The sequence below is a fragment of the Hipposideros armiger genome, unplaced genomic scaffold (genome assembly GCF_001890085.2).
Source record: "Hipposideros armiger isolate ML-2016 unplaced genomic scaffold, ASM189008v1 scaffold_2, whole genome shotgun sequence".
Taxonomy (NCBI): Eukaryota; Metazoa; Chordata; class Mammalia; order Chiroptera; family Hipposideridae; genus Hipposideros; species Hipposideros armiger.
This window is the reverse complement of record NW_017731352.1, coordinates 5,180,926-5,195,894: the sequence shown is the minus strand read 5'-3', so window position 1 is coordinate 5,195,894 and position 14,969 is coordinate 5,180,926. Positions and strand designations below refer to the sequence as shown.

At 37.7% G+C, this 14,969-nt stretch overlaps 1 protein-coding gene across 6 annotated transcripts in view; it reads right to left on the bottom strand.

The window, feature by feature from the left end:
- The window catches only part of UGP2 (UDP-glucose pyrophosphorylase 2), a 51,119-nt gene that overhangs the window by 24,674 nt on the left and 11,476 nt on the right, over positions 1-14,969 (bottom strand). For all 6 annotated transcript variants that reach the window (XM_019635352.1, XM_019635321.1, XM_019635342.1 and 3 more), the window contains exons 2-3: positions 8,351-8,478; positions 7,406-7,513 (exon numbers count right to left, since the gene is read on the bottom strand). In XM_019635352.1, the coding sequence (XP_019490897.1) occupies positions 7,406-7,513; positions 8,351-8,464 (222 nt within the window). In that variant the 5' untranslated portion in view covers positions 8,465-8,478. The remainder of the gene's footprint in view (positions 1-7,405; positions 7,514-8,350; positions 8,479-14,969) is intronic.

The window sequence follows — 14,969 nt, the reverse complement described above, 5'->3', positions numbered from 1 at the left end:
GAAAAGAGTTCAAGTAGAAGAGATGGGAGAATCCAAATGCCAACATCATCCTGTCTATTGTGTATACTAGCTGTAAACTCTGAGGTACTAAATAGCCATTGAGTAAAGAAGTGTCAAGTACACTGTTAGTTTAATTATATAATTCACATTGTTGGAGCAGCCTTGGAGAAATGAAGGTAGGGGAGAAGGAAAAGGCCAGAAGCTATAAAAAGAAAGTTCTATGGAAGATTAAAAAGCACGTGTGTGGGGAGGGGCCGACACAGGCTAAAAGAAAGGTCAGATGACATAAAACTGAGGGTAAGGTTAGGCTGACCTCTTCCTTTGGAGAAGTCGGAATGAAGGAAAAGGTAGTATTTTAAAAAGATACACATTTGCTTAGCTTGTGTGCTTAAGGTTAGAGGGAAGTGCGAACCAGAGCCCTGTAAAAGGTTTAAGAAGAAGCATATTTTAAAGCTGCACAGTGAACTGCTGGGGATGATGTTCTGTATCTTGATTGTGATGGTAGTTAAATGAGTATACACATTTGCCAGGACTCATAAAGCTGTACACGGAAAAGGGTCAATTTTACTATATGTAAATTATACCTCAATAAACCTGACATTAAAAAATAAAAGCTATTAACAACTAAAATGCCTATTAACCTTATAAGGTTTGTTTATCACAATTTAAAAAAATAAAAAAATAAGCATTTTTTTTTAACTATTTGGGTTGGTATTTTACAATGTTGAAAATCTAAACAAACTGTTTGAGGTATATAATAAAGCATGATTTTTAAGTTCTGTTTCAATCTTCCATTAATTTTTCTCATAGATGGAAATGGTAGTTTCTGACATCTCTCCAGTGTAACCAAGAAATCTGCTCTGAAAAAAAAAATGTACATTTATACAGTTTTACTTACAAATAAATCTATGAAGGGCCTACAATCCCTGTAAAGACCTCCCAGGTTGAGATGCCTGGTGTACAGTCCAGGTTCATCTTGGCTATAAAACGGGAGAAGCAGAGAGTCAGTTATTCACATCTGATCTAAAATAGGAAAAGGAGTTAAAATATCCCCAAGGAATTACAGAGCAGAAAGGATTAAAATTAGAGGTAGGCATGGGTCACCCATCTTATTTTATATAAAAATTCTCCCAGTAAATCTTGTAGGTTCAGGGCTGTCCTACATTAATAAAGATAATGGAAACTGCCTCACAGTTGTACCACAGGTGAAGATGTGGGATAGGAGAACTTCACAAATATTTTTCTCATCTGACTGTAAGAAGCAGAATGCCTATATAATAGATACGCTTGAAGAGTGTAATACTAAAATAATCTGTATTGGGCCTTGCAACACATGAACCAAGGTCCAAAAAGACTCTGTAGGGTGGGGGTTGAGGAGGTTGAGAATGGGATGTTCAAAGAGTGCTATTACCACCAATACCCATGCTACGATTTTCCCAAGGAGCTCAATTCTGTGGGACTGAACTGTCCCGTACTATCACTCAAGGGCAGTGGTTAAGAGCCCCTGTCCAACAATACTACCTGGCATTTCTCTAAGTCAGTCATGGAACTGACACTAAAAGTAGCCACATATTTACCATTACTATTTATAAAGTGAACTAATAAATAAACAACTAGAATGGAAGTAAGAATCACAGACTCATTCATGGTCAGCCTCCTTAGGCATGTCCCCTTTCTGAAATAAAGGTCCTGTATATAAAGGCATGTGAAGGAAGGTTAGTCCTGAAGAAAACTAAAGACTGTGCACTTCAATGTGGAATCGAAAAGTAGGAAATAGATTTGCCAATATTTGGTAAATTAGTATATTTGCTCAGATTAGTGATTCTACATATTACCACTTTAAAGCTTTATGTCAAGGAAAAGATGAGACTTTATATCCAGCCATGTCCTCAGGGCCATTTCCTTAAATGCCACTGTTTCCTTCTGGTAGAATGCTTTTACACTCAATATCTCATTTTATCTTTACACACACACACAACAAGTCTCTAATGGCTTTGCAATTAGCTGACTGCAGTTGGGAAGGCTTCACCATATTCAGAATAAACCATCCTGTGTCACGTCATGTCAGACCCTTGGCCAAGTTGCCTCTAGTAAGACTTTCAAAAAGATGGGCAAACATTAGCTGCACAATATACTACAATTCATCCTAAAACAAAACAAAACGAAAAACTATGTATTTTTACTGGGCACATACACTGTAACTTTCTTAGAATGCCTTGTCATTTAAACATACACATTTCAATATTTTTGTACTGACAGACTAAGAGTATGAAAAGCTCCGTTATTTTATGGAGCAAAACAAAATTATTGAAGATAAATACCATATTGGTATGATATTCTTTATGCCAATTCTCTGCCTCAATCAAAAAAAAATTGATCTCCATATAACTCCTCCCCATTAACAAACAACAACCCCACTCTTTTGAGGATTTTAAAACAAGAACAATGACAATCATAAATCAACCAGGGACCTTGTGTTCCTATCTCTTATACTTTTCGGAGTACAGGTCTTTCACCTCCTTAGTTAAATTTATTTCTAGGTATTTTATTCTTTTTGATGCAATTATAAATGGATTGTTTTTCTTAGCTTCTTCTGATCATTTGTTAGTGTATAGAAATGCGACAGCTTTCTATATATTAATTTTGTATCCTGCTACTTTACTGAGTTCTTTTGTAAATTCTATTAGTTTTTTGGTAGATTCTTGAGTTTTCTATATGGAATATCATGTCATCTGCAAATAGTGACAGTTTCACTTCTTCCTTTCCAATTTGGATGCCTTTTCTTTCTTTTTCATGCCTGACTGTTGTGGATAGGACTTCTAATACCACACTGAATAATAATGGTGAGAGTGGGCATCCTTGTCTGGTTCCTCATCTCAAAGGAAAAACTTTCAGCTTTTCACTATTGGGTATGCTATTATTAGCTGTGGGCTTTTCATATACAGCCTTTATCATGTTGGGATAAGTTCCTCCTATACTCATTTTGTTGCGAGTTTTTATCATAAGTGGATGCTGAATTTTGTCAAATGCTTTTTCGGCATCTATTGACATAATTATAAGATTTTTTTGCTTGTTTTTGTTGATGTGATGAATCACATTATTTTATGGATGTTGAAACACCCTTGCATCACTGGGTTAAGTCCCACTTGATAATCATGTATAATCCTTTTAATGTATTGTTGAATAAGGTTTGCTAGTATTTTGTTGAGATTTTTTTGCCTCTATGTTCATCAGGGATATTGACCTGTAATTTTTTTTTTTTTTGTAGTGTCTTTGTCTGGTTTTGATGTCAGGGTAATGTTGGCCTCTTAGAATAAGTTTGGAAGCATGGTTTCCTCTTCAATATTCTGGAATAGTTTGAAAAAGATAGGTACTAATTTTCTTTAAATGTTTGGTAGAATTCATCTGTGAAGCCATCTGTTCCTGGGCTTTTGTTTTTTGGGAGTTTTTTTATTACTGCTTCAATTTTATTGCTAGTAATTGGTCTGTTCAGATTCTCTGTTTTTTCCTGCTTTAGTCTTAAAAGGTTGTATGTTTCTAAAAATTTATCCATTTCTTGTAGATTGTCCAATATGTTGGAATATAACTGTTCATATTGGATCGTCGGGAAAGTCATGATGCATTTTTGCATTGAAAAACATAGAAAAATACATCATGACTTTCCTGACGATCCAACAGTATTCTTTAATGGTCCTTTGTATTTCTGTGGTGTTGGCTGTAATCTCTCCTCTTTCACTTTTCATTTTACTTATTTGGGCTGTCTCTTTTTTTTCATGAGTCTTGCTAGAGGTTTGTCAGTTTTATTTATCCTTTCAAAGAACCAGTTCTTAGTTTCATTAATCTTTTGTATTGTTTTTCTAGTTCCCATTTTATTTCTGCTCTGATATTTATTATTTCTTTCCTTCTACTTTGGGTTTTGTTTCTTTTTTTAGTTCCTTTAGGTGTGAAGTTAGATTGTTTATTTGGGATTTTTTCTGCTTCTTGAGCTAGACCTGTATAGCTCTGATCTTTCCTGTTATAACTGCTTTTGTTGCATCCTATAAATTTCGTAAAGTTGTGTTTTCATTTTCATTTGTCTCAAGGTAGTTTTTTATTTTGTTTGATTTACACTTTGAACCACTGGTTGTTTAGTAGCATGCTGTTTAATCTCTACGTATTTGTGTTTTCCAGTTTTCTTTCTTGTAGGTGATTTCTAGTTTCAAGCCATTGTGGTCAGAAAATATGATTGATATAATTTAAATCTTTTTTAGTTTATTGAGACTTTTGTGGACTAATATGTGGTCTATTCTGGAAAATGTTCCATGTGCCCTTGAAAAAATGTAAAATCTGGTTTTGGGTTAAAATGTTCTATAAATGTCTATTAAAGTCGAACTGGTCTAATGTGGCATTTAAGGCTACTATTTCCTTATTAGTTTTCTGTCTTAGAGTATTAAAGTCCCCAACTATTATTGTATTACTGTTAGTTTCTGCTTTTACATCCATTAATATTTGCTTTATATACCTAAGTGCTTCTATGTTGGGTGCGTAGATATTTACAATTGTTATATCCTCTTCTTGGATTAGCCCCTTTATCATTATGTAATGTCCTTTGCCTTTTTACATTCTTTGTTTTAAAGTCTATTTTGTCTGATATGAGTATTGCTATCTCAGCTTTCTTATTATTTCTATTTACATAGAATATCTTTCTCCATCCCTTCACTTTCAGTCTGTATGTCTTTCGACCTAAAATGAGACTCTTGCAGGCAGTATATAGATGGGTCTTGGTTTTTTTATCCATTCTGCCACCCTATGTCTTTTCATTGGTACATTTAGTCCATTACATTTAAAGTAATTATTAATAGGTACTGTGCTTACTGACATTTTGTCAGTTGTTTTTTTGGTTGTTTTTGTTGCTCTTCTCTGTTCCTTTCTTATTTTGATCTCTTTCCTTTTGATTTGCTGGTTTTCTTTAGCATTTTGATTGTGTTCCTTTCTCTTTATTTTTTGTATGCTTTTGGTTTATGGTTACCATGAGGTTCATATATATCCATTTACGTCTACAGCAGTCTATTTTAAGCTGACAGGCATTTAAGTTTAATCACATTCTGAAAGCACTACATTTTTACTCCTCCATCACTTTTTACGTTTTGATGTCATGTTTTATATCTTTTTATTTTGTGCATCCCTTATTTATTGTACTTATAGTTAATTTTGCTACTTTTGTCTTTTAACCTTCATATTAGCTTTTTAAGTGGTTAATTCACTGTGTTTATTATATATTTACCTTTACCAGTGAGATTTTTTTTCTTTCCTATATTTTCTTATATCTGGTTGTGGCTTTTCCTTTTCTGCATAAAGAAGACCCTTTAATATTTCTTGTAAAGCCAGATTAGTGGTGGGAACTCCTTCAGGTTTTGCTTGTCTATGAGTTCAATGAAATAGCTATATCTTCCAATTTTGAAAAGGTCACCTCTGTATACACTGCGAATTGCATGGTTTGGGCAGGCTCGTTGTAGTCTGGGTGGGCATGCGTGGTACACTGTGTGGCCAGAAGGCATGGGTTCTGGGTGGGACAGCCTGGTATATGTGTGTTTCCTTGCCCTTCTGATCTGGGCAGGGCTACCCGGCAGATCTGCTCAGTGTACACGCCGCATGGCCTGTTACTTTGTCTGTTGCCTGAGCCGGGTCTGGGCAGGGCTGCTCTGTGTGTGTTTCGCAACATCCTCCTAGTTCCGCACGTTCTCTGGATGCAGCAGCCCTGTGTGCGCGTGCACTATCACACTTTCCTAGTTCCACACCCCCTCTGGGCGAGGCAGCCCCACTACCTTTGCCTTTCTCTGGACCGAGCAGCGCTGCATGGGGGTACCACAGAGTTTTGCTAACTCCGCCCTCTATCTAGGTGGGGAATCCTGCGTGCATGCACAGCCCAGTGGGTGCAAGCAGCAGTGCCCTGCCATACCCGCTGAATCAATACCCGGGTGGAAGGGCCTCTTTGTATGTATGCTATGGTGTCCTCCTGTTCCTGCTGGATCTAGCTCCGGGAGGGGTGACTGGGGTGTGCTACAGTGGCATTGTAGGTTGGCCAGAGAACCTGGATGGAGTCTCTGCCCTCTATCCATGTGCAGGGGAAACAAACAATGGTGCTCTTGGATAGTTCCCTCAGCTCCAGAGAACTCCTGCAGTTCCCAACCTTCTCTATGTGGTCTCTCGCTCAGATGTTGTTCAGAAGCTGTTCAATTGGCTCTCAGGAGGAATTACTTTAAATATAGGTGTACATTCCATGTGTTCTTGGAAGGAAGCAAGTTCAGCATCCTCCTAGGCCACCATCTTGGTCCCCCCTCTAGATAATCAGTTCATTTAAATCATCCATTCAACAAACGTTAGTTCAGGACGCATGGTACCCTAGCCTTAAAAACTAGTAAGAAGACAACACAGGCATACAAACAACTAATTTTAATTAGGCCAGCTGAGTGCCACATGATGGTAGAAATAACCAGTAACATCTGCAAAATGCTTCAGAGTTTAACATGTTTCTACATATGGTTCTTTTTTTTTTTTTATAGCTGAGCCATCCTGCCACCTGTTGGCAGCTCAGCGGCTGCTCAGCTTGGGCTGATTCGAACCGCTGTTGCTCAGAGCTCAAACTCTTGAGCGAGCTCTTAACCAACTGAGCCACTCAGCCAGCCCTACATATGGTTCTTAATGAAGCCTCACAACAAGCCTATGAAGTATATAAAGCACTTGGTATTACTCTCCTTTTACACAAAGCTCATAAGCAGCAGAGCTAGGATTTGAACCTTTGGTATTATCGCACTACACCTCTTCAGTGCAGCTTTCTGCTAGGGGCTGCTTACAGTGGTGGAAGCATTGGACTGAGCCTCAAAGAATAAGCAAGATTTTGATAGGTGAAGAGACCACAGCATTCCAAGGAAACAACATACACAGAAGTCTAGAAATACAATGTGTGCGAAGGAACTGCTGGGTTGGTTCCCACAAGGCAGGCAGGGGAAATATGGCTATGTGGGTTGAAAGCATGGGGAGACCTTTAAGTAGCTGACTTAGCATCTGTACATGACCCTACAGACAAAAAGACATCAGATGGTTTGGGAGAGAGAAGAAGAAAAGAACATAAACGAATTTCTGACTGTGTTTGGTACTTTGCCAAAGAATTGCCTCATAATCAGGGATATTAAGTTATTAGGTGGTGTTAAAGGGAGATTAGGTTTTTGTAAGTCCTCTGCAGAGCTGGATAGATGGGTCTAACAGAAGGGAAAGTGGTAGAAGGCTATTTCCATAATTTCAGCATGAGGAGACAGTTATTGTCTGAAGTGATGGTTCTTACTGGTGCTTTATACTACTGCATTTCCAAAGTTAAACCAATGTCCTAAATTACCTTAAAATTCCCTACATATTATCTAAAACTTACCGAATCTTCCGGAGGTCTCTGGATTTTCCCCCAATCCACAGAAGGTCCCTTTTCTTGCAAAAATCTATGAAATAGCTTGCGAAATCCATCGAGGTCTTTTTTAGTGTGCTATGAAAACAGAAGTCACCGTTACAACTAGCAGAACGCTTAATATTTAATAAAAACATATATATTATACACTTAAAATACCTTTAATGAAATTCTTATATTATTAGAATATGGGTAGAACAGAGCCTTTTTATACCCCAATCTAAACTAAAGAAGAGAAGCTAACAGGAATCATGCGTAAAGGAATACAAGTAAATAACCCTCCCCATCTCCCACCAGTATCATGTAATCTGAACACTAGCTGGTCCATGGGAATTCCAAATGGTTTTCTGTATTTATTCACCAATATCTTTCTCTACTTCTATTAAGTGAAAATAAATCTTCTCCAAGAGAACAAAAAGGAACAAAACACAGCTAACCTCAAAACATTAAGTACAAATTGAAATTTGAAAATGAAAAGATTATCTATTGATTTATATGTAGAAAAGTAAATACCTGTCTATTGTGAGACCTCTATTATAGCTGACAAAGTAGCATGGTTCTATCAGAACTGGCTCTTTGGAAAAGGCATGCAGGATTCATGGTTGATAAACTACTCAATTCTAACTGAACACTGGTATCTATTTGTCTATCCAATGATATCAAAACACAGAACAAATAAAGTATAATTTTGTTCTGATTCTTTCAAACTTTGGAAACTTTGTAGAATTAGAAAAGAAAAAGACAATGGTTTTACAAGGGCCAAACACTGAAAATCCTTAATTGTTTAAGCAATCTTATTTTTTCTTTTTTTATGTTCTCATTACACCTTGTGTTTATTTTAAGCTGGATAATCAGCAGCAGCAATAGCAACTCAGCATAGCTGGATGAAAGCAAAAAACACTGTAGAGCCCTTACCTCAAACTCGTGTGATGGTGCTGTGATGAGTATTTTTTCTAGTTCCTTTTTCACAGATAATTCTAGTTCTTGTCGAATGACTTCTTGGAACTGAGAAGCGCCATCTTGAGACATTGCTTTGCTAAGATCTTAAAACAAAAATATAAAACCACCAATTGAAAAATCAGATAGCCATTCAAACAGCTAGTAAGTTACAACTGGTTTATATTCCTGGTGTTCCAGCAAATTAAAAGGGTTCAATCCTATAATCTCATCATCCTCTCAATGAATTTCAGTAATGTCAACTAGTTATGACTATATAATCACATGTGCTCAAATTTGACTGTTTGGTATATCAATATGCTTTACTAGTATATCTGGAACAATGAACCCTTTTGGGAAGATAAGGCAGATGAAAGTAAAAGGATTAATCTTCCTGTGAGTACACAGTTCCATCTCTACTGTTTCCCTCCTAGCCATCAAAGCTGGAGAAAAATCAGAATGATTGGAATAATGTCAATAAGGGTATATTTTACGGAAACACTCTATGGAAGCTGCATCAAAAGAGAACTGAAGGGGTCTGGCAATTTAGCAGGCGCAAGACTCATTCCTCTTCCAGGCCAGATGAAAAATTCAAGGAATTAGAAGGAGAGCACTCCAGTTTCACATTCTTTACTAAAGAAGAATTCCTTGAGGGATACTGGCAATTCCAAGGTGCCTCTACTTCTCTGGCATCAAAAGTTTCCCTTTAAAAGGAGAAGGGTACAGAGCTGCCTCTTCACTCTGGTCCTCCATTTCAGCCAAGACTTTTCAGTGCTTATCTGTGTCAGACAAGACTATCTGAGCTTTTGGCAGACTTGGGTAGTTCTGTGACAGACAGGTCTCCCTAAAGGTCACAGAAATGCCTTTTAGATGAAAACAAACAAAAATAGAAAAATACAGAAAAAGAAAACACCCCAGGTCCAAGTACCTTGGGAGAAAAACGCCAACACAGATGTTTTACAAACTTATCTAGATAGTAATTATCCTGTCTACTTTTTATAAAATAAGGGACAATCAGATTATTGTTCATCTCCCCCTTTATCCTCAATACCTAATTCAATCTGATTTTATAAATGTATATTTGTGAAGCTTACATTCATTTTGTTTGATAACTAATTAGTTCTACAAATGTTGGTTAATTGAGTAGAAACATACTTTCAATAAAGGTAAAAACACTTCCCCATACCATAAATTCTTTCATGTTATCTGGGCAGAAGTAAACATTTATGTAGATAAAATTAAAGCCAACATAATCAATTTTAAGATACTTTTGAGGGCAGAAACTAGTAAATTATGTTAACCCGAGGCAATTTATTTCAGCAGACAGCCTCTCCCTCTCCCAATTATCTAAAAAACGTTAAACAAATGAGATACTTAACATAGCTCTTCAAAAATCTTTTATACACACTTGCCATCATATTAAAATCCAAGAGAAGAAAAAACAAGGAAATTAGTTGAGAACACACAGTCTAATCCTAAAGTAGCCATTTTCTAACTGTGTTCTTTTTACAAGCATAAACCATAATGCAACTAAGTTTATGGACTCCCGTAAAACTACCAAAGTGACCCAAACTGTAGTTCATAAATAACTTCTTTGTCAACTAAGAAACACACGTGTGTGTTCCATAAACAACCTAAAGGTATGTTTCAACTAGTAAGAAGCAATTTGATTATAATCTGTAAAAACCCATGACAACGGATGAACCTAACTATGACAGGTAACTTAAAAACTCTAGAACATTTTAAAATAGAATTAATGTGACATCAGCCATACATGTTCACCCCTTGGCTGGCTTAGCTGTGATTTAAAATCTGTCACAGGTTAAGTCCCCCACCCTGCCACCCATGTATACCTGGGGACGTCTCTCCTCAAATCTTTAAGCCAACTCCCATATTAATGTTTAGAAAATAATTTGGAAGAAAAATCTACTAAATACAAAACCTCTAAATTAAAGAACACATGAATTGTTTGATTCTGTGTCAGACTGATTAAAATAGATCAAGAAATTACTATATAATAATTTTTAAAATAAGTGGGTTTTTTTGGTTAGTCTCAAAGACATCTATAGACTTGCTGCTTTGTTGTTGAGGTTAGATACTGAAGACGAGCATTCACAGTCACATTCCTAAAAAATAGTGATGGAAACATTTACTTTTATTTTGGGCAAATGCCAAATGAGCTAAAACTAAATGTAACTGCAAAGTTTAAAAATAACCATATAACTATATAGCTATCTGAGAGAGCTGTCTATATGACAACAGTAAAAAAAAAACACAACAAAACAAAACAAACAAACAAAAAAAAAACAAAACAAAAATAACCCAGCAAACTTTAGAGATTCTCTCTGCACAATGTACATGACTTAAGGTGAAAATGCATAGAACCCATGTCGCTATCCTCCCTATCAAAAGCCAAGCTAAGAAAGGCTGGCTGAAAGACTTAAATTTAATACTACATATGATGGTTGCCAGCTGCAGCAGGTCCAACCTTCAAACACTGATTCAACAACAACAAAACCTAGACACAGATTCAAACTCCATTCGTGACCAACAGCCCTAACCTTTATTCCTCCCATTTGTTTGGCAGCACAAATGCAAATGAAAAAACAATTTGTATTCCTTCTACCCCCACAGCACAACAAAAGAACATTACAATAAGCCTATGCTTCTACTCCATTCCCTCTCTTTTCTCTGGGCAAAGTGCTACTGTGAAGTTCTGTTTTTTAGTGATTAGAGAATAAGGACGGGCTTTTAAGGAATAAAGAATAATCAAGAATAAAGAATAAGGAGGTGTGCTTAATCAAAAAGAGTGTCTATTTTAAGCCCCTGGCACAGACCAGGAGGCACAGAGCTAGAAACCATTTCCCTTTGCAGTGACTTCCTTATCCATCCTGAATTTTTAAGAAAGGTCTGGAATTTCTGGTAGGAAAAGAAATGCAGACTTTAGAAGCTTTCTTGGACTCACCCATTCTCAGGTTACACTTCTGGCTATGACAGCTGTAATTCTAATGGAAGGTCAAGTAAAGAATCCCATGAATAATGTAAGATTTCTAACTTTCTAAAATGTTTTGTCCCTCACTTCCTAGCAATAGAGAACTGATTCTCCTCGAATTTAGACAGAGAATGAATTGGGGATCAAACATTTCATTACCTCAGTCATAAATCAAAACATTTTTAGAGATGAGAGGGAGCATTTAATATACCCTCAACATTTTACTGATATTAGAATGAGGTTGAAATAGTTAAATGACTTACCCAAGGTCACAGAGCAGGCTAATTATGGAACCCAGAAACAAAGCCAGTTTATTCTGAGCCCCAGCCCAAGACAGCGAGGTGAAAATATCTTGCTCATTTTTTCCTCTTAGTCCAACTCTCTTTAATCCATGGCACAAAATCCCTAAATAACATTCTCCTCCAAAAGCATTTCTATCAGAATGTCTTCTTATATCCAATGGGACAGGCAGGAAACTTCCTACCACATAAAACTGGGCTTACTAGAAATGCCCTGGTTGACTTAATTACAATTTAGTCAATTTGGGATATAACCAGCAATAACGATTTTTGAAAGATTTTCCTGCCACCCCAATTTCCTAATTCTTCCTTGTTCATAAGAACTAAAATTTCAACATCATGGACTTTTCCTCTATCCAACTGGAGCCAACAACAAAGAGAAAGCGAGAGAGCAAGAGAAAGCAATATATCAAGAGGTAGGAGGGCCGGCTGAGTGGCGCTCCTGAGTTGGTTAAGAGTTGGCTTGGGACACCAGCTCTGAGCAGCAGGACCCCAGTTCGGATCCCACATTAGGGCCAATGATGTTGATCTCTACAGCTAAGATGGTGAACAACAGCTCGACCTGGAGCTGGAATGCTGTGAGTCGCCAGCGACGGCGTAGACTGCAGTGGGGCTGCAATGGGATGCCATAAGCTACCGTGAGTGGCTGGCAGCCAGCGTGAGCTGCCAAAAGCCGTCAATCCAATGGCTGGCGACCTATCTGCCTCAGCTGAGAAGAGCTCAATGTTAACACCAACATTGACCAGTGAAGCAATGTCCTCCACAACTAGACTGAAGAACAAAAGGACAGCAACTTCTCTGTTCCCCTTCCCCGATTCCCCAATAAAATCTTAAAAAAAATAAAAAAGTGGTAGAAGACACTCAATCTAACACGTAACTGTTTTCATTTCTTAATTCAGGTATTTTAATTCATCCATTTCAGTAACTAAGAAGTGTACATAATATCCTTCCCTGACATCCTGATACTGGCATGAACCAAACAACTTCGCTTTCTAAAGTAGAAAGCTAGCTTCACAGTGCAAAAGCTATGGAAAGGCTACAGAAAGAACACCAAGAGCAACAAACAGGGTGAGGAGCCTTCCCCAGGCCACCACCCACCATTCATTATTTCTGATCAATCTCAACCTTCCATGGAAACCCACACTGAGATGTACCCAAAGTCAGAGAATTGAAGAGCTCACTTAATCTTAAACTGGGAAATGACTTGTGATACAAGTAAGTGTGAAATTCCAAGAATGTAGCAGCAACTGGAAATAATCATGAATGAAATTGAAGACATATACTGACTAGGTTCATAATAATCAGTTAAAGCTAACATCCTCTTCCAGGCTTGTACTGCAGTCCTTTAACCTCAGTTATTGTGAATATTCCTCCTAGAAAAGCTTTTCTTCTTTGGATTCCATTACCCAATATTTCCACACATCTTCTCCTACATCTCTGTCTAGGCCTCAGTTTCCATAACTGACTCCTTTTTTTTTTCCTACTCCCTGGATTTCCTAAGATTCTGTCCCCAGACTATTTTCCCTCTCTATTCCCTTACCAAACTCCCAAATATGTGCCTCTCATCCTGATCATTTTTTCATCAGCTGCAGGCCCACATTCCCTATAGTCTTCTAGACTGGGTACCTCAGATTCGACATGTCCAAATCGTCTAAGCTAATTCATCTCCCTATCCTCCACGGCATTAACATTCTCCTAGTCACTCCTAGGTGACCTAGAAATCTCACAGTCACAATTGGCTCTTCTCTCCTTTGCCTTCAACATTACATCCAATCCAACACCATACTGCTTAACTGAATCACCACAGTTCCATTCACTGTTTTCCACTGCTGCTGCTGCTTCCTACATTTTCCTCTCATTTTCACTCTCCTGGTCATGATGACAACAGCTTTTTCACTAGTCTGATCATGTGACACTCTACTCTTGTACCAAGAAGAATGAATGGTCTCCCTATTCTGCAATCCCAACTGTATCACTTCTCTTTTTCATTTGATGGAATTTCATTTGATGGGAAATATATACAAATTCTTTAGCCATGCACGTCTTAAAAACCCAAGTTGAAGTACCCTTTTGAGTAGCCAAAACTAATGAAAGTGCTAAAGCAGAAGTTTAAAGGTTGCAATTTCCTACTCCATTTGCGACATCTCAGTAGTGCTTCTAAAACTTCACTGTGCATACAAATCACCTGGAGGGCTTGTTAAAACACAGATCCCTGGGCAAGCTCCCAGAGATTCTGACTCAGTGGGTCTGGGGTGGGAGGATATACATTTCTCAAAAGCGAGTCCTGCCAGTATTGCTTTGAGTAGCTCTGCTATAGATTATACTCTATTCATCTTAATATGTTTGTAGCAGCCATGCATTGTTCTTCTCCCTACCCCAATGCTATCCTATCACTTATTCTCTGCCCCAAGACCATGCGCTTCACAGATGGCACCAGGCCCAGACTTTAAAGCCTTTCCAATGACTGGTTTAAGCACGAAACATAATACATAAGATTCTGGCCAGTGAGCCACAAAGGACTGTGGAGAAAGGTGTTCCTCACTGAGAAAAAAAAAGACACATGAGAAGAAATGGTGCCATAATGTGTCCACCCTTCATCTCCTGTTTCGTCTTAGGCACCTTGAATGAAACTACCAAGAATGAGGCAGATACGCTTAAGAGAGCAGAAGGAAGGAAAGACTGATGCAATCTTTATACTGAGTTAACCAACCCTGGAACATCCTACTTTACGATTCGTGTGATACAAATCCCTCGTTTTTTAAGCCAATTGAGTTGGTCTTTTTCTGCTCCATGAAACTGAAAGCATCTTAACTATTGTAAGATTGTTCCAAAACACACATCTCGAGTATCATCCAACACTTTTAGAAAAGGATAGGCAGAAATGAGGAGAAAAAATTATAATAGCCCAGTATGAATTCCAAAATTATGACAGTCATCCCAAACTCCAGGAAACCTGATCCCCTCAGCCCCTAGAGGCTCAAACTGTGACGTGAGTAGCTTCTGCTATTTTGGGAGTGGCATTCCTAGTGTTCTAGGTGGTAGCTTCTGAAAATTCAAAGAGGCCTTGCCTTCTATCACAACTCTCATGTTAAGGTTTTAATCACTCCTGCTTCTGTACTATATCAAACACCTCCCAAATGTTAATTCTTTGCTTACGTGCCTGTCTACAAGTGCTGTAAGGGTACAAGCCATATTATGTTATTCAACTTTTCCCCCACAACACCTACCTCAGCACCTGGCACAATACAGGCACCTGTGATGTGTAAATAAATTGGAGATTAAGATTTAAATTTTCAAATTAGTGGCT